Below are 20,737 nucleotides of genomic sequence, written 5' to 3' on the forward strand. Positions count from 1 at the left end.
TCTCCCTGGCCCACTGCCTGCCTGTATTTCTCTGTTGTGCGATGCCTTTCTGCTCCATGGCCGCCTTCTGTTCCCCCCCTCCCAGAGCAAAGCATGATTGCTGTCTGCCCCCAAAGCAGCCCCCTTTCCCTCTCCCCCTGGCCCCCTGTTGTGCCATGCCTGCCTGCTCCGTGGTCCCCTTCAGTTCCCCCCCCTCTCAGAGCAAAGCATGATTGCTGTCTTCCCCCCAGCACACCCTTGGCTCCCTGTTATGCTAGGCCTGCCTGCTCTGTGGCCCCCTTTCCCTCTCCCCATGGCCCCCTGTTGTGTCATGCCTGCCTGATCCGTGGCCCCCTTCTGTTCCCCCCTTCCAGAGCAAAGCTGGCTATTTTTTCTTCCATTTGCATCTTTGCTTTCCTAACTATTCTACCAGTTTCTTTTAACTTTTCCAGATATTTTTACCTGTCTTCCTCTGTCTGAAATCTTTTCTTGTTTATGAAGGCTAACCCCTTTTGTCCTTACCTTTTCAGCTACCAAGCAGAACAAAAGCAGCCTTTTTTTCCTCTTACTTTTATGTACTTTCCTCACAACGTGGGGTTATTTTGCCTTTCAGTTTTGCCCACTGCTTTCCTACTTCTTCCAGATGTTCCCATCCAGACAACTCCTTGATGTAATCCCTCATCTAAACAAAGTCTTTTTTGAAGTCTGGAACCTTCAGTTTTGAAAGAACCCTTTGTGCACCTTAATATTAAATCACACCATTCAGTTATCATTGGATACCAGATGATCATAAAGCCTTTCTGGATTCACTTTCAGGGCAGAAGGAGGGGAACAGCAGCCACTAGGGGTGTTGTACTGTAATCTCTCCAGTGGTCAGCTGCTCAATCGGAACTCCTTTCTGTAACCTGGTCATTCCTAAACTAAACTAAACCTTAAGCTTATATACCACATCTTCTTGAAACAGGTCTAAGAGCTAAATTCACTAACCTGACTTCCGTGGGCGATCCGTGGCCGATTCCAGCAGGCCCGACCAATTCACAACAGCAAAAAATTCAAATGAGGGAAATCGGAGGAACGACCCCCCCTCCTACTGCACAGATCTGCTTTCCATGCAGATGGTCTGTGCATGCGTTTTGTGTCCGGGTTTTTTTGGAGTTTTGTGTTTTTTTTTTGCTTGGTCTTTTTTCGGGCCCTGACTCTCCTCTCCGGGAAGGGCTATATCCCCAGTGGCAGCAGCCTCTTCCCTTTCGCCGACACTGGCTTGTTGCCTTTCTGCTGCTTGGTGCTCTCTTGGAGCAGGAAGATTTGTATTCTGTCCAAAAGTTTTCTCCTGTCAGCCTGTCATGCGGCGTGCAGCCCTGCTTTAAACCCGCGGGCTCGCACTGCAGGGAAAGCGGCAGAGATCCAGAGCTCGGAGCACAGAGGACATGATTGGGGCAGAAAGCAGGGCTGGAAGATCGGGACAGAGCTTGGGGCAGAGAGCATGGCTGGAAGATCGGGGCAGCGTGCAGGGCGACAAGGGAGCAGGAGAGTCGGCAGAGATGTGTATGACTGGTCCCCAGCAGTCGCTTCTTTTCTTGATCGGCCAGCCCAGTCGGTGTCCCAAATTTGTTTGGTGAATCGCGTCCCTGCCTATTTGCATGCCGTTTCCTCTCATTTGCATGCACGGATCGGAAGTGGATCGTAGGAGATGGTAGTGAATCGGGTCGGAGGGAAATCGGGTTGCAAACCGATCGGTACACTATCGGTTTGCATAGTGAATCTAGCCCTAAGGACGTCCTTTTTAGACATGGATGTTTCTTTTCCTGTGGTAATTGCTGTTGGACATCCAGATTTCAGGCCCTCCATAGTCCCACCTAAAACATGCCCAGATCATGCCCCCTTACTATTTGGACATACTTTAGTATTGGATTGCCCTATTCTGCATTTGCAAAATCAGGATTTGAATGTTTCAAGCATATAGACATCCATTTCAGCCTTTAGAGACATTCAAATGAGTATCTAAATAACATAAGTCAAAAATTAAATATCCCTTACCTTGCATTAGATTAAACCAGTGTCTCTCAAACATTTTTAGCTCCAGCACACTAAACGGAGCAAATGTTTTTCCCGGCATATTCAAATAGTTCAAATTATAAAATTGCAAAAGTAATAAAATATTAAATTTGAGAGTTATTTATTTAAAGTTCTTTAAGCTATGTATGGATAATGGTAACAATGGTGAAACTAAAGTAGATAGAATAGAATTGCTAATCAATGCAATGGATGTGCTTGTTTTGAGTGCAAATTAACTCAAAATGTAGTTCGATAGTCAACATGCAAACACTCATTTCATCATCCATCATCTGCAGTTGTTCTCTTTCTTCGATTTACGGCCTCTTTTACAAAGCCGCGCTAGTGGTTGCGCTGCGCTAACGGCCCCGAAGCCCATGGAGATTTAAAGGGCTTCGGGGCTGTTTCTGCGTGGCAACCACTAGCGAGGCTTTGTAAAAGAGGCCGTTAGTTTCTGTCAGAGCTGAATATCCAAGTTCGCAAAGAAAAGATCCAAGCTTTGATTGCTTTGTTGCTCAAGTTAGGATAACTACTGCATAAAAAAATAAAACTAAAATTACTTGCCATTAGTTTTCAATGACCAATCATGTCAATGAATGATGCTTGTCTGGTCAGATATATCCTAACGCACACAGGTGCTTATAACATTGACAGACTCTTGTGTACATGACGTACATGTCATCTATTCTAGTGCATACGTATGAAGGGAATTTTTTTAAATAAAGTAAAATTCTGGAATCTCTTTGGGGCATACCACTGTGCTGTGGCACACAGTTTGAGAGACACTGGATTAAACCCTAAGCACTGTAGCCTCTCTTCATAACTATTTTGCAACTTGTCTGTTGTCCGTGGAGATGATGCGGTATATAAACTTAAAGTTTAGTTTAGTTTAGTCACTTCCAAAAAATCCTGCTCAAAGAGCCATGCTTCAAGTTTCAAAATGTTAAACATAGAAATTTGTTGATAGGCCTGCTTTCTGAGGAAAAGGCAACATGCACGTTCCAGTGCTGAAGAAACCAAAAGAAACTCTGTGGAATGACGATGTTCCTAAATGGACTTTATTTGAAAATGTCAAAGTTCCAAAGGTACACTAATATCCACATAAAAGTAAATGATCCACATAAAAATCTTAAAGGACCTAGTCTGCTAGGGATGCAGGACCCAACACGGTCCGCGTTTCGACAAAAAGTCGTCTTCAGAGGTCCTTGGGGGTCCTATAATGATGAATACGTGGGAAAGCTATTATGTGGTGAGCCGGAAGTGAGACACTCAAAGGCTAATAGGTGCTTTGCTGTTCTTGATTCTCATTTGCCCCTTTATATTTATGTCTTTCCTGGAAGGTAAACTACATCTGACCTCTTTTTTCCAGGCCCAGCCCTAGTGGAAGTTGGAGATGCTATGAGGGAACTTTCTGACGTCAAAGATTCTTTGGACATTGAGGTGAAGCAAAACTTCATTGATCCCCTCCAGAATCTGCATGACAAAGATTTGAAAGAAATACAGGTACAGTAAACCTCCACGAATTTGCGGTTCGCGAATCGCAAACTCAGTCTTTCGCGGTATTTTCTACTACTATTTATTATTTCTATAGCGCTGAAAGGCGTACGTAGCGCTGTACATTTTAACATACAATAGACAGTCCCTGCTCAGAAGAGCTTACAATCTAATTTAGACAGGACATTTCAGGGTTGGGGAGGTTATAGTGAGTATAGGTATCTGACAGTAGCAGGATTGGGGAGATTATAGCGGGTATAGGTATGTGACAGCAGTGAGGGGGAGTTAAGAGTTGAAAGCAGTTTCAAAAAAGTGGGCCTTTAGCTAGGATTTGAACACTGCCAAGGACGGAGCATAATGTATTGAAGCAGCTGCTGATTGGTGTAGCCTGACTTTAGTACCAGGAAGAGGCAGTCAGAAAATACTGAGAATGATCCCGCACCCAATTTTCAGCACCCGCCGGCGCCCTCTCCTGCCTTCGATCCGCTCCTAAACCACATTTGTTTTATTTATTTTTTTTCTAAATTCACAGGAGTTCCTGTAACGGAACCCCCGTGAATTCCGGGGGAGTACTGTATACTCATCTAAACTGGTCTTATGTGACAGTCCTTTTGGAATCTACCAGGGGTGGAGGAGTGGCCTAGTGGTTAGAGCATCTACCTCAGCACCTTGAGGTTGTGAGTTTGATTCCCACTGCATCTTCTTATGACTCTGGGCAAGTCACTTAACACTTCATTGTCCCAGGTACAAAATAAGTACCTTTCTAAAATATGTAAACCACTGTGATTGTTTAAACCACACAGAAAAAGCAGTATACAAATCTCATCCCCTTTACCATATTTAATCTATTATTGATATTATGTATACGATTAAAGTATTTTACTTCTGTTTTTATGACTTTTATTCCCCAGTAGCTTTGTGTATTTTGTGTTTATAGCTTGTGACAGGATACCCCTGCTTTGTGTTTTTCTTGATAATTTGTGAATACAAAATTAGATTAAAACTAAAGTTCTATAGTTCTCTCTCGTGGTTGAAGGTATAAACACGATGAGTATTCCAGTTTCTATCCCATATGACTGACCTGCCCATACCAGGGATCACATCTTTGCCAATGGTATACATCCAATGCTGGATTCACCAATTAATGCCACACTTGAGGCAATAAATGCATAATATTGTGGCCCACCAAGTAAGTACGCAAGGCCGATAGAACACACTAAACCATTAAAGCGGGCTCACATCTTACATATCTCTCTACGCCCTGCAAAAACAATCTTCTTATAGTCAGGATCTCCAGCAAATGGCCACACACACACACAGACAGACAGACAGACAGACACACAGACAGGCAGGCAGGCAGACAGACACAAACACACACAGACACACACACACACAGACAGACACACACACAGACAGACACACACACACACACACCTTCATCTTGCTTCACCAGTCTAATACACCTTCTCCAGCCTTGGCTTACATATGCAGAGGCAATACAGCAAGACAGAGTTACACCATCAACCCTCTCTCCCCAGTTGTTCCGTACTTACAAAATACTTATAAATAATAAGTAAATCACTTTAGTCGTACCACAGAAATGTGGTATATCAAGTATATAACCCTACCTCCCCCTATTCCTCTTCTCAAATAACTTAGACCAGAACTGGCCAGCAACAAACTAGACATCCACCTAGGTTGGCAGAATTTTGGCGCGCACACACACACACGCACAATACACACCACACCACACACAAAAACACACACACAACACACCACAAACATACACATATACACAAGCACGCACACACACGCAAGCACACATACAAACACATATACAAATGCACACACGTACAAACACACCCCACACACACACACCCTCCTCCCAGGAAGTATCCCCACAGTGCAGGCCCTGAAAGTACAGACTCATGCTGAAATGCTGCTTTCTCTGCTGCCGCATCCAAGGCAGACTTCCTGTCAGAGGGAAGTGGGATAACGCAGCACTTCAGCACAGGGGGTCTCTGCTTATATGGCCCACACTGCAGTAATGCTTTTTTAATCTTCCAACTGTTCAGGGAGGAGGTAGGGGCAGAAACAGCAGGCTCAGCAGTGAGAAGGGGAGCAGGGAAATGCTGGACATGGCATTGGGCATGGCTGAAGGTTCATCTAGCGCAGGGATCTCAAAGCCCCTCTTTGAGGGCCGCAATCCAGTCGGGTTTTCAGGATTTCCCCAATGAATATGCATTGAAAGCAGTACATGCACATAGATCTCATGCATATTCAGTGGGGAAAACCTGACTGGATTGCGGCCCTCAAGGAGGGACTTTGAGACCCCTGATCTAGCGTGTCTGATGTCCTTGGGCCAGGTCTGACTTAGACTGTTTACTTTTCTACCACACTTTGTAATCAGGATATAGAAACATGTATCTCAACCCTCAGGGAAATGATGGGTTTAGATTAAAGCAAGTGTCTCAATACCTAGAAGGACACAGAGCCTGACAGTATTTATAAATGGACTGCAATTTTTAAAACAAGCATGGTGAAATTTATTGTAGAATTTGCTGTAAGCCATGGAGCTCTGCTGCCTTTTGTTTCTTGCCCAACACCTTAATCCTCTCTTGTTTGATTTGATCCTCCAAGAGCATTGCACTAAATTACTGAATTGTTCGTGCTGGGTTTGTTGATGTTGTACTTACAGTAGGATTTACAACTAAACGCTTTTCAGCTTTCACTCAATAAGATGTTTTTCCATAGACCAAGAAAACTCAATAAGATGTTTCTCGCATTTAGGCCAAGAAAACCATGGCATAAATAGGTTGCTAATATATCCAACATGGGAGAACAAATCGATATTTATTTATTTATTCAATTTTCTATACTGTTCTCCCAGGGGAGCTCAGAACGGTTGACATGTATTTATTCAGATAAGCATTTTTCCCTGTCTGTCCCAGTGGGCTCACAATCTATCTATCAGCTTAATTTCAATGCAAGTCTCTCATTCATGGAATAATATTTATTATCCCAGGACAAGCAGGCATGATATTCTCACACATGGGTGACGTCATCTACGGAGCCCCGGCGCGGACAGCTTTTCAAGCAAACTTGATAGAAGTTTCAAGTTTGCACACTGCACCACGCATGTGCTAGCCTTCTTGCCCACTAGAGGGCGCATCCCCACCTCGTGGTCCTCAGTTCAATTTCATCCGCGGAGCCAGAAGCCCTGTGGATAAATTGTGCTCGTGATAGCCTTCTGTCGCCGCGGCTGTGGACGTTTTTTTGACGCGGTCGCTGCGTTTTTGTACTCTTTTATCTTCTTTTCTTTGATTTCAAAAAAAAACAAAAAACACTTTTTCATTTTCGTCGCTCCGGGGGCTCCCGGTAGCCACGGCCGGGGAACCTCGTTCGTTCCCGGCCTATTTTTGGGCCTATGTCCCGGCCCGTAACGGGTTTCAAAAAGTGCGGTAAGTGTGACCGGCTCTTGTCGATCACTGACCCCCACAGGTGCTGCCTGAGGTGCTTGGGGCCCCAACACCCGACAGACGCCTGTCCGAAGTGTGGAACCTTTCAAAAAAGGGCTCTCACACGCCGAAAAGCCCGCATGGCGGAACTTTTTTCCGTCGACGTCCCGACGGGGAAGGCCTCGAGTTCGGCCCCGGCCTCGACCTCGGCATCGGGACCTCCTGCCTCGCCTCGGCCCTCGGTGCCCTCGAAGCAGGTTCCCTCATCCGGCAAGGCCTCGGGTAAGTCTCCACTTCTCTCCTCAGCTCCTGGGTCTAAGAAGCCATTCTCGGGCTCTTCGTCGGCGGGGACGTCGACCTCTACCCAGCCCAAGGTGTCTAAGGCGATAGCCCCGAGGGAATACTCGAGACCGAGGTCGCCCTCTGAGGAGCATCGCCAGGTGTTGCCACCGGGTCTGACGATCCCGGCATTCCAGGACTTGCTCCGAGCGTTAATTTCCTCGGAGCTGTCCGGGGCCATTGAGTCCCTGCAGCAGGCTTCGGCCTCGACTGCTTCGGTCTCGGCGGCCCCGCAGTTGGCGACCTCGGCCTCGGGCACCGGGGCTTCAGCGGCCGAAGCGCCCTCGGCCTCGACCTCGGCTCTCCCCTCGGTCCCGACCTCGATGAGACAGCCTGAGGGTAGTGTTCGGTCCCGGGACAAGCAGCACCGGGTGCGCCGGATTTCCTCGACCTCGTCTTCAAGGTCTTCCTGGGGCTCCTCGCCCTCGTGCAAGCCTCGGGCGAAACACCGCCTGAAGAAGGCTAAACGATCTCGGGCCTCGCCTCGTGGGCGTGGTCGCTCGACGCCTCCCGAGGGCGAGGCTTTACGAGTCGAAGAACTCCGACTCGACAACCCAAGTCTTTTGCGGTCCCCGATCTGGGAGAGTTCCCGTGCCTCCTCGCCGGGGCGGAAGGGAAGGGCCTCCGTACCCCGTACCCCGGGGGGTTCCCCCAGGGGGTCTTTCAGGCGGGATCGGTCCCCGACCCCTTCGAGGTCATGGGACCGTGCCTCGTGGAGATCGGGATCCGGTATGGAATTGAGGTATTCTCGCCAAGCCTCTCCCTTCGGCTCCGCGGAGAAGTCTCGGACACCCTCTCCGCCCGCACGGACGTCTTCTTTTTCAAAGTTTGTCCATGACATGGCAAAGGCTCTGGGGGTGGACCTGTTGGCGGGGTCCCACTATACCAAAGAATTTTTGGAGGAGCAGGATCTTCCTGCCCCTCCGAGGGAATCCCCCCGCCTTCCGTTAAACAAGGTCCTCCTTCAGACCTTACTTCGGAACCTCGAGACCCCTCTTACGGTCGCGGTGGTGCCCACCAAGATGGAATCTAAATACCGGACGATTCCCCCCAAAGGTTTTGACAAGGGGCAGCTCTCCCATCAGTCGCTCCTGGTGGAGTCGGCTCTCAAACGATCGCAGCCTTCCAGGGTCTCCGCTGCGGTCCCCCCTGGGAGAGAGGGGCGGACCCTCGATAAATTTGGCCGCCGACTGTATGCAAATTCTCAGATGGCGACGAGGGTCCTCAATTATGCCTTCTCCTATTCTTCCTACCTCAGATCAATGGTGAAGGACCTTCCGGAATTCCAGGGGGTGATCCCGGATTCACACAGGGACAGGTTTGCCACATTTATGTCGAACCTGTCCCAACTGCGTCTGTATCTGTTTCATGCGGTATACGACGCATTTGAGCTTGCCTCGAGGGTATCGGCATGTGCGGTAGCGATGCGCCGGCTGGCGTGGCTGCGTACCCTCGAGATGGACCCCAACCTGCAGGAGCGCTTGGCTAATCTACCCTGCGTGGGGTCGGAGTTATTCGACGACTCCTTAGAGGCGGCAACCAAGAGGCTTTCTGACCAAGAGCGCTCTCTAGCCTCACTGGTGCGCCCAAAGCCTAAGCCCACGCCTCAAAGGGCATTTAGACAGCCCCCTAGGCGGTATCCCCAGAAATCGACGCCGGCCTTTTCGAGACCTCCACCCCGACGTCCACAAAACCAACAGGGTAGGGGAGGTCCCTCCAAGCCCGCTGCGCAAGGGGCATCCAAGCCAGCGCCGTCCTTTTGACGGGATGGGCGGCTGGGGGCTGGCCCCCGCCGCGATGTCGCCCAACCCCCTCCCCATCGGGGGTCGGCTCACGGCCTTTGCCGGGGCTTGGTCAGAGATTACGTCAGACGCATGGGTGCTCCGGACCGTCTCAGAGGGCTATTCGCTCAACTTCTCCAGGCAGCCTCCAGACATGCCTCCCGGGGCTTGCCCGCCCAATCGGAGCCAGTTGGCCCTTCTCCGAGAAGAAGCCAGGGCCTTGTTGAGCCTCCGGGCAGTCGAATTGGTACCTCCCGATCAGAAGGGCCGGGGGTTTTACTCCCGTTACTTTTTGGTCCCAAAGAAGACCGGGGACTTGCGCCCCATTTTGGACCTCCGGAAGCTCAACAAGTTCCTGGTCCGGGAGAAGTTCCGTATGTTATCGCTTCCGATTCTGTATCCTCTCTTGGACGAGGGGGATTGGATGTGCTCCCTGGATTTGAAGGAAGCGTATACCCATGTTCCGGTGCATCCCGACTTTCGCAAGTTTCTAAGATTTCAAGTCGGGGAGTTGCACCTCCAGTACCGGGTCCTCCCTTTCGGTCTGGCTTCGTCCCCTCGGGTGTTCACGAAGTGTATGGTGGTGGTCGCAGCTGCCCTGCGCTCCCGGGGGTTGCAGGTCTTTCCCTATCTGGACGATTGGCTGATCAAGGCCCCGACCAGGGAGGGAGTTATTTCAGCGACCCAACAGACTATCTCGCTTCTTCAGGGTCTAGGGTTCGAGGTGAACTTTCCCAAGTCTCACTTGCGCCCGACTCAATTCCTCCAGTTTATAGGAGCCGTGCTGGACACTGTTCTCCTCCGAGCCTTCCTTCCCTCTCCTCGGCTGGAGGCACTGCTTCGATTGGGTCGTCAGGTTTCGCAGCTGCATGTAGTGTCGGCTCAGCGCATGATGGTGCTTTTGGGTCACATGGCATCTACGGTCCAAGTGACGCCGTTCGCCCGTTTGCATCTGAGGATGCCTCAGTGGACGTTGGCCTCGCAATGGCGTCAGGATCGAGACCCAGTATCTCGCCACTTGACTGTGACTCCGTCTTTCAGACGCTCGCTCCGTTGGTGGACCAACTCTACCAATCTGTCCGGTGGTTTGCTCTTTCGCGTTCCTCCGCATCGCAAGGTCCTGACAACGGACTCTTCGGAGTATGCGTGGGGGGCTCATCTCGACGGTCTTCGAACGCAGGGCCTATGGTCGGCTGCGGATCGTCGCTGTCGCATCAATGTGTTGGAGCTTCGTGCCATTTTTCTGGCTGCTCGAGCCTTCTGTCATCTCCTGCGCGATCAAGTAGTGCTCGTCAGGACAGACAACCAGGTGGCCATGTATTATGTAAACAAGCAAGGGGGGACGGGCTCTTGGCCTCTGTGCCAGGAGGCCATGCGCCTTTGGACATGGGCTGTCTCTCAGAACATATTCTTGCGTGCGGTTTACATTCAAGGAGAGATGAATTGTCTGGCAGACAAACTCAGTCGTCTTCTCCAACCGCACGAATGGTCGCTGAACTCCCGGGTGTTGCGCGAGGTCTTCGACCGCTGGGGGACTCCTCAGGTGGATCTGTTCGCCTCACCCGAGACTCACAAACTACCTCTCTACTGTTCTCGGATGTACTCCCGGGACCGTCTCGAGGCCGATGCCTTTCTTCTCGACTGGGAAGGGAGGTTCCTTTATGCGTTCCCTCCTTTTCCTCTGATCTTGAGAACGCTGGTGCATCTCAAATTGACGGGAGCCACTATGATTCTCATTGCTCCTCGTTGGCCCAGACAACACTGGTTTTCCCTGCTACTTCAACTCAGTGTCAGGGAACCTCTGCTTCTGCCTGTCTTTCCTTCTCTGCTTTCTCAGAGTCGGGGTTCGCTGTTACATCCCAATCTTCAGTCCTTACATCTGACGGCTTGGTTCCTTTCCCCTTGAATTCGGTTCCGGTTTCTCAGCCGGTGCGGGAAATTTTGGAGGCCTCTCGGAAGGTCTCGACTAGGCTGTGTTATTCCCAGAAGTGGACCAGATTTTCATCCTGGTGCTTCTCGAACCACCTGGACCCGACTTCGGTTCCCGTGTCTTCGGTGCTGGAATATCTGTTGCATCTGTCGAATTCTGGTCTGAAGACGTCTTCCGTTAGGGTGCATCTTAGTGCCATTGCAGCGTTCCATCGGCATCTCGAGGGGCGTTCCCTCTCTTTGCATCCCCTGGTGTCTCGTTTCATGAGGGGTCTTGGGAATGTTCATCCTCCTCTGAAACCTCCTCCTGTTGTGTGGGATCTTAATGTGGTCTTGGCTCACCTGATGAAACCGCCTTTTGAGCCTATCGACAAGTCTCTTCTTAAGTTTCTCACTTGGAAAGTGGTCTTTTTGATTGCACTCACGTCCGCCCGTAGGATTAGCGAGTTGCAAGCTTTGGTTGCGGATCCGCCTTTCACGGTGTTTCATCATGACAAGGTGGTTCTTCGCACCCATCCCAAATTTTTGCCTAAGGTTGTGTCTGATTTCCACCTCAATCAGTCCATTGTTCTTCCGGTATTTTTCCCGAAGCACCACTCTCATCCTGGTGAGGCGGCGCTTCACACGCTTGACTGTAAGAGGGCGTTGGCTTTTTATCTCCAACGTACTAAGTCTCATCGGAAGGTTCCTCAATTGTTTTTGTCCTTTGATCCTAATCGGGTAGGACATCCGATTTCCAAGCGCACCTTGTCCAACTGGTTAGCTGCTTGTATTTCCTTTTGCTACGCTCAGGCTGGTCTCCCGCTCTCGGGTCGAGTCACGGGGCATAAGGTCCGGGCGATGGCGGCTTCGGTTGCTTTCCTCCGATCCACTCCTATGGAGGACATATGTAAAGCTGCCACCTGGTCTTCGGTTCATACGTTCACCTCCCACTACTGTCTGGACACTTTGTCCAGTCGGTGTTACGTAACCTGTTTTCATGAATTGCCATCCTCCCTCCTGCCCTTTTTTGGTTGGCTTGGAGGTCACCCATGTGTGAGAATATCATGCCTGCTTGTCCTGGGATAAAGCACAGTTACTTACCGTAACAGGTGTTATCCAGGGACAGCAGGCATATATTCTCACAACCCGCCCTCCTCCCCGGGGATGGCTTCTTTGCTTGATATGGAACTGAGGACCACGAGGTGGGGATGCGCCCTCTAGTGGGCAAGAAGGCTAGCACATGCGTGGTGCAGTGTGCAAACTTGAAACTTCTATCAAGTTTGCTTGAAAAGCTGTCCGCGCCGGGGCTCCGTAGATGACGTCACCCATGTGTGAGAATATATGCCTGCTGTCCCTGGATAACACCTGTTACGGTAAGTAACTGTGCTATTTCTCATTTTTCATTTGACTAACATGTCAATGGAAAAATTAAAAAGTAAAACTAATGTTTTAATAATATACTCTTTGACAATGTATAGCAGGGGTCCCCAACCCCCAGTCCGTGGCCCACTAGCAGGCTGCAGCCTTCTGACAGCCAGGCCGCGAGAGATCCTCCATCCTTCATCAGAACCCCACCAATTGCCGACTTCCATTCGCTGCCTTCCCCGGGGCCTTCCCTCTAATGATGACATCATTAGTGACACAGCAGCAGAGGGAAGGCCCTGAAGAAACCTGTTCAGTGTTGCTGCTGCTTTTCAGTACGGAGGTATGTCGGGGTCTTACGGTCAGAGGGTCATCGGGGTTCTGTTATGCAGGGGGATGGGTTGGTGGGGTCGTCGGGGTTCTTCTGCACGCGTGTCACTGTCTTCCATCATCCCCAGATGGGATCGTTTGGTTGCAGGAAAATAAGCTCAGGGCTCCCACTGATTCTGCATTATGGTAAGTTGTATAATTTCTATTATGATATTATAACTTAATAATAATAATAATAGAAATGTAACGTATATTGTATATAAAACTGCTCTACGAACCCACCCCGAATCCTCCTCCTCCCACTGGCCCCTGGAAAAATGTGCTTCTATAAAAGCGGTCCTTGGTGTCAAAAAGGTTGGGGGACCACTGATGTATAGTGATCAGAAAATGTGCTCATTTTTTAATCAAAGTGAGGAAGCACCCATTTTCAATCATCGCACTAGTCCAAAATATCCCTTGTAGAAACTCAGATCACAATTCATTTCAAAAAGTCGATTATGGCGAAACCGGGATCCCAGTTGGGTTTTGTATGGTGACACAGTGGTGAATATTTGGTGATTATAATTACAGAAGTTTCCCAGGAAGACATCGCAGTGACACTTCTTTAGCAATAAAGAGAAGTGGGAAAGAAAAATGGAAACAGATAAGTGCACTTAGCTCCCCTTTTACAAAACCGCGATAGCGTTTTTTAGCACTGGCCGGTGCGCTGAATGCTCTGTTCTGCTCCCGACATTCATAGGAACTCTATGAGTGTCAGGAGCAGCGCAGGGCATTCAGCTATGTATATAAATTTAGGCAAGGGATTTGGAAATGGGTAGGTCATTGGCAGATTGTAGGCATCCCCCACCCACTTCCCCTCCTGTGCACACGCACATGCCCCTTCTCTTCCCCTGTACCTCTTTAACACTCCCGGCATGAGCAGCAACCCCAACCTGCTGCTCGCACCGGCGTTGGCTTTTCCTCTGAAGTCACTTCCTACTGGCGTTGGTCCAGGAAGTGACTTCAGAGGAAGAGTTGACACTGGTGTGAGCAGCAGGTTGGGGGTTGCTGCTCAGGCCCAGAATGTTCAAGAGGTACAGGAGAAGGGAAGGATATGTGTGTGTGTGGTAGTGCGGGGCAGGGAAGGAGTGAGAGGGGTGGAGAGGAGGGCGGGGCGAATCCCTCCCCCCCATTACTATACCACTGACTTCATATCTCCCTCTCCTGCCATTCCTCCAGTTTATACATTTTGAGATCTTTAGGCCTGTCTCTGTACACTTTATACTGAAGACCACTGATTATTGTAGTAGCCTTCTTCTGGACCGACCCAATCCTTTTTATATCTTTTTGAAGGTGTGGCCTCTAGAATTGTACACAATATTCTAAATGAGGCCTCACCGGGGGCATCAGTACTTCCTTTTTCCTACTGGCCATAGCTCTCTCTATGCACTGAAGCATCCTTTGAGCTTTCACTATCACCTTTTCAACCTATTTGGCCACCTTAAGATCATCACATACTATCATACCCAAGTCCCGCTCCTCTTTCATGCACAAAAGTTCTTCACTTTCTAAACTGTACCATTCCCTCGGGTTATTACAGCCCAAATTCATGACCACATTTAATTATCTTAAGCAGTATTGATGTTACTGACATTTTAGCGTTATTATCTAGCAATTTTTGCATGTTAAAAACGTGTGAGGTAAAACACAGCAAAATAACTTCATTTAAATAGTAAAATAGCTTCATTCAAATGATACAATTAACAATGTGTCAAAATTTTGCAGTCAGTGTGAATGCTCAAAGAGGCCAATTCTATAAGAGATGCCTAAAGTTAGGTGCCTAACTTAATTAGTAAATTGGCTTCAATTATGAGCTTTGATAAGCTCATAATTTGAAAAAAAATATGAGTTGGGTGATAGGCACCTATATTCTTAGGCGTGATTTACAAAGGATAGACACCTGTCAGATGGCACCTATCCTCGGTTAATGCCAAAGTAGGCGTGTTTAGGGGCAGAGAAAGACTTAGGCTTGATTTTCTAAAGGACTTGAGCGCCTATAACGTAGGCCTTGAAAATCCTGGCCTACATTACAGGTACCTAAGTTTTGTTTTGTTTTTTTAAATCTTTATTGATTTTTAATCTAAAACAGTGTCATACAAATGAACAAACAATAGGTATTACATACTTTACACTAATATCTGTACAGGTAACATATATATCATTCAAGATTTTCAGTTTTCCTACATATAATAATAACATAATATATAGTATAAATAAAGAATAAAGTTACCCAAATGTCCCCATCAATATTTATTCCCCTCCCTCCAACCCCCCCACCCCCTTTGGATGTGTAAAGGTAAATGAACAAAAGGAAAGATAAGATATATATATATATATTATTATAATTTTACAAATTTAGTCAATGTGCTCCAAACTTTATTAAATACACCACTAAATACACTTAGGTACCTAAAGTTTTAAGTTAGGAGCGCCGCTAGGCACGATCCTGTAAATGGTTCCTAAGCACGACCGACAAATGATAGATGCCTATCTTTTTGGACTCCATTTACAGAATTTCCCCCCAAAGTGTCCACCCCCAGCTCTATCACAGGCCTTCGGTTGCTTTGGCAAGTTCTTAACAGCCATCCCTGTGACAGGCGATCCGAAATCATCTGCAGCGCTTCCACGAGCCTATCGCCCAACTATTTTTTTTTTTAATTTTCAGTTATGAGCTTGTCAGAGCTCATGAAGCCAATTTACTAATTAAGTTAGGCGCCTAACTTTAGGCATCTCTTATAGAATTGGCCTCTTTGAGCATTTACACTGACTGCAAAATTTTGACACATTGTTTATTGCATCATTTGAATGACGCTATTGTACTATTTAAATGAAGTTATTTTGCTAGATAATAACGCAAAAATGTCAGTAACATCAACACTGCTTAAGATAATTAAATGTGGTCATGAATTTGGGCTGTAATAACCCGAGGGAATGGTACAGTTTAGAGAGTGAAGAACTTGAAAGAGGATCGGGACTTAGATGTGATAGTATGTGATGATCTTAAGGTGGCCAAATAGGTTGAAAAAGCTTTGGGTGGAGCTTGACCTAGACATCCAACATTGCTTCCCAAATGTCACTATGATGACATTAACAGTAACATAGTAACATAGTAGATGACGGCAGATAAAGACCCGAATGGTCCATCCAGTCTGCCCAACCTGATTCAATTTAAATTTTTTTTAAATTAATTTTTCTTCTTAGCTATTTCTGGGCAAGAATCCAAAGCTTTACCCGGTACTGTGCTTGGGTTCCAACTGCCAAAATATCTGTTAAGACTTACTCCAGCCCATCTACACCCTCCCAGCCAGTGAAGCCCTCCCCTGCCCATCCTCCACCAAACGGCCATATACAGACACAGACTGCGCAGTACTGGCCTTAGTTCAATATTTAATATTATTTTCTGATTCTAAATCTTCTGTGTTCATCCCACGCTTCTTTGAACTCAGTCACAGTTTTACTCTCCACCACCTCTCTCGGGAGCGCATTCCAGGCATCCACTACCCTCTCCGTAAAGTAGAATTTCCTAACATTGCCCCTGACATTGCTACCACCCCTCAACCTCAAATTATGTCCTCTGGTAAGCTGGTACTCTATTTCCCCCCTCCCAAATAATGGTAGTTTTACAGTGCAAACATATATTTATTATTTTTTTAGTTCAATCATCTTTATTGACATTTTCATTTTAGAACATACAGTGAGCCATTGACCATTACACATTTTTGAATGCATGAAAATCGCTGGGTGGTCATGCTGAAAAGTCTCTAACTTCGCTGTGTTTAATGATAATCTCATTCCATGTGGCACATCAACATAGATAGACTCAGCCAATAAAGCTGGAAAATGTTAAAATGTCATGTTAAAAATTCCAAGCATTTGCTGAGAAAACAGCAAAACGGAGCTCATGTTACTCACTAGGACCATGTAAAAATGGTCAGCGGCTAAAAGCCATTTTTACAAAATTTAGCTACTGAATACAAGTTCTCCCCTGGCTAATCTGCCTTCCATAACTACATTTTGTAAGTCATTTTACATGGGGCGCCACAATTGAGAACCTCATGTGCTTCTGGCGGTGGCAACTAAAGGCCCATTTTGCAAAGCATCAGCTGCTGTTTTACAGTCCTAATGTCCCCCCCTCCCCCACCTCATGTCTTTGTATACAGGTGCACTTTGTTTTGTATCTTTTCTGCTCAGCAGTTTTTTTTTTAATGTTTTGTAGTTTGTTTGTTTTTTTTTAATTTCTTATATACCACTTGCAACTCTGAAAGCTATCAAAGCAGTACATATTCAGACCGCCATCTAACCCTGGGGGAGCATACCGATATGCTGGTTAAGAAATGTTTCTTTGCATTATAAAAATTGTGTTCCATTAAAATATACTTTGACCCTACTTTTAGATTACTAGTTCAAGCATTAATCTTATCTATTCTTGACTACTGCAATATAATCTATTTGGGAGCTTATAAAACCGTCTCAGGAAGTTTAAGGCTAATTCAAAATACAACGGTCCGTTTAATTTTCGGATTAAAATAACAGGAACATATCAGCCCTTATTGCCGTCAGCTGCACTGGTTGCCAATGGAAGCAAGAGTACTTTTCAAATTTGCTTGTATTTGCTCTAAGATGTTATTTGGATAAGCTCCATTATATCTCGTCTCTCATTTTGAATTGTACTGTTAGACTAGGTCTACTCGGCATACTGTCTTATTCACTTTTCCTAATCCCAAAAATTGCCGTTATAAAAAGTATTTTGATTGATCTTTGGCTTAACAAGCAGGTAAAGTTCAAGTATGGTTAGACAATCTATCTTATTGCACCTTTAGAAAACTGGTTAAGACCTATTTGTTCAAAAAATTTGTTACTTGATTCTTACTGTATTTTTTATTATTGAAATATTGTACTGCCTCTCTGTGTGCTTTGTATCATCACTGGAATGTCCAGTCCTTTTTATTCTGTGATCCACCTAGAACTTTTTGGGTGTTGGCGGTCCATAAAAATAAAGTTGTTATTATTATTATAGTATGATATCCACTAAAATATTAGGTGTTACATTAGACCGCTCTTTATCATTCAAGGCCCATACAGATTTATTGGTAAAACTAGTCGTTAAGCCCGTTACATTAACGGGTGCTAGAATTTATGTCTGTCTGTATTTTTCTTTCTGTCTCTTTCCTCCCTCCATTTCCCTGTGTAGCACTGTCTCTGCTTTCTTCCTCAGTCTGCACTCTCAAGCTGTAACATTACTGCTTAGCTTTTTCTCCCTGCAAGCATCTCTGCTCTAGCCCCCTGTCCTTCTGTGACTGTCTGTGTGTCTCTCTCTACTTGTGCACTGTTTGTTTGTTTTTTTCAATCTCTCTTTAGCTCCTGATCCCCTCTCACTGACCCTTGCCGACTGCATGTAATTCCGGTTAGGTTTCCATGGCAACCCTGCTCGCGGGTCTGTTCGGTAGGGCCGTTTTTTCGGGTCTGCCGGCGCTGGGTGGGGAAGAGTCCTGGCTCCTTTTTTGGTTTGGGCGCGTGCAGAGGGGCTCAACAGCGCACAACCACCTTTCCTTCCCTCCCTCCATCAGGTGCAGTGCAGCTCCACCAATGTTAAAAGCAGCCGCATCGAAATCAGAGGCCTGCCACTGACGTAGCACGTTCCCCTCTGCCTTGGTCCCGCCCCTTCTCTGACATATGGGACCGCGGCAGAGGGAATGTGTTACGGTGGCGGCAGGACTCCAATTTCAAAGCAGCTGCTTTTAACATAGGCGTAGCTGAACTGTATCTGATGGAGGAAGGGAAGGAACGGTGGGGCAAATTTCGTCAACGGCAGTCCTTGTGCGGTTCGAGAGAGGGGGGGGTGGAGTCGGCGACTTGCAGCTTCGCGTGCCTCCCACCCCCCTTCCCTCCGGCTCCGCCGCCGATAGTCTCCACCTGCATTGCCCCTGGCGCAGCACTCACCGGCCCGTCGGGCGGGGAACGGAGGAACAGGTTCAGGGCTGCCAGGGGGGGAGGAGTGAGTCCGGCTGAGACTGGCAGGAAGAGGAAGGCGGAGCAGGTGAGCCGGCACCGAAAAAAACTTTAAAGAGCCAGCCAGACCGTGAGTGCGAGCTGTTGTAAGTTTGCATGTGCACTCTTGCCGGCCACGGACATACGGATCACGGAAGCACGCGGATTAGAGTGCGCATGCGCCGCCTACGGTTTTATTATATAGATGATGCTTCATTGTTCTTTGGAAGTTGCGTACTATTAGAAAATATTTTGATTTTATATCTTTTAAAATTTTGGTTGTCGTTAATTCTTTCAATATTGGAGTAGATTAAATTATAATTTCTGGTGGAATTCCTTATGTCATGTTTACAAAATGGAAAAATTTATTGCAATACAGTGCGGTTTTTTCAGGAAATTTTAGGATGTGTGGGAGCCATTTACAAAGTATTGTACCGATTAGATGACATTTTATTTTATTTTTTTTCCCTTAAATTTACAAGTTTGATTGTGAGGGGGGGTGGGGAGGGTAAATTTATTGGTACATATTGTATAAGGTATTGATTAAATGATAAGGAAGGGTGGGAGATAAGAGCATATTATTTGTACCATTGATGATTATTAAGTGTTATATTTATTGTTAATTTGTTTGGATATATTGTTACACTTATTGTAAATTTGAAAATGAATAAGGAATTTAAAAAAAAAAAATTTTGATTTTGTATCATTTAAAATTTTGGTTCAATTGTTAATTCTTTCAATATTGAACTACTGTAATGTTATTTACTGGGGCTCATACAAGAAAACAATCAGTCGATTAAGAATAATACAAAATACAGCGATTCGTTTGATTTTTAATTTGAAAAAACACGATCATATTAGTTTATATTATCAAAAGCTCCACTGGTTGCCGTTTGAAGCCAGTGTTATTCAAATTTGGTTGCATTTGTTTTAAAGTTTTATTTGGTCTAGCACCCTCTTATCTTTCTTCCCATTTTAGATTTCTTACTATTAAGAAAAACATTCACAGATCCGGTTGGCTTTATTTTCTTTCAGTAAAAACATGCCGTTATAAAAAATTTTTGGATAGAACCTTGGCATTCCAAGCAGGAGTAATGAATTCATGTTTGAATACTCTTATTTCCCCATCCCTTACCTATTATCAATTTTGGAAAGTTCTTAAAACTTATTTATTTAAACAATACAATATACAATATTGATTTTATTCTTAAATTTGTTATTGTAGTTAGTTTCTACTATCTTATGATCATTCATTTAAACAATGCTACAGACTATTTTTATTTATTATTTTAGTATAATCAACTTGTATTGTGTAATTATTATCTTTTATAGTTTTTATAGGGCTGTATTTTGCTATTTAGTATTTTATTCTGAGCTGTTATTTTCATTTATAATAATTGTTGTATGGCTTTGTATTTCTAATTGCCTAGTGTAATTATTATTGTGTAAACCGATGGTTTGGCGGTATATAAAAATAAACTATTATTATTATTATTATTTTTCTGTCCCTGGTGGGTTCACATTCTAAATTTGTATCTGAAGCAATGGAAAGCTGAATGACTTGCCCAAGATCACAAGGAGATGTAATGGGATTTGTACCAGGTTCCTGTAGTTCTTAACCCACTGATTTAATATTAGGGTAATCCTCCACTACACTTATGTAAGTTACATGCATTAAGTGGGCTCCTGCTCATGTTCTGCCATGCTCCTTCCATGTTTGAACCTTCTTGCCAGTTGTAAGTTAAGTATACTAGCACTTACTTGGGTACTGTATGTTCACACATCCATGCATGCGGTACTAGTAGTCTGAACAGTTAGGGACACGTGAATGTGGGCACCTAGATTATAGAATTGCCATTTATATGTTCCAAAAAACACTGTGGAGTGAAGATGTTCCTGAAATGGACTTTATTATAAATTTCAAAGTTCCAAAAGTATAATTGAGCAATCCACATAAAAACCTTAAGGACCTAGTTTTTATGTGGATTATTTTATTTTTATGTG

The 20,737-nt window shown here is 45.9% G+C and overlaps 1 protein-coding gene across 3 annotated transcripts in view; it reads left to right on the forward strand.

Moving 5' to 3' along the window:
- Positions 1–20,737, forward strand: part of SH3GL2 (SH3 domain containing GRB2 like 2, endophilin A1) — a 265,872-nt gene that overhangs the window by 196,491 nt on the left and 48,644 nt on the right. For all 3 annotated transcript variants that reach the window (XM_033920569.1, XM_033920579.1, XM_033920589.1), the window contains one exon: positions 3,401–3,534. In XM_033920569.1, the coding sequence (XP_033776460.1) occupies positions 3,401–3,534 (134 nt within the window). The remainder of the gene's footprint in view (positions 1–3,400; positions 3,535–20,737) is intronic.

Source organism: Geotrypetes seraphini, chromosome 1, assembly GCF_902459505.1.
Source record: "Geotrypetes seraphini chromosome 1, aGeoSer1.1, whole genome shotgun sequence".
Classification (NCBI taxonomy): domain Eukaryota; kingdom Metazoa; phylum Chordata; class Amphibia; order Gymnophiona; family Dermophiidae; genus Geotrypetes; species Geotrypetes seraphini.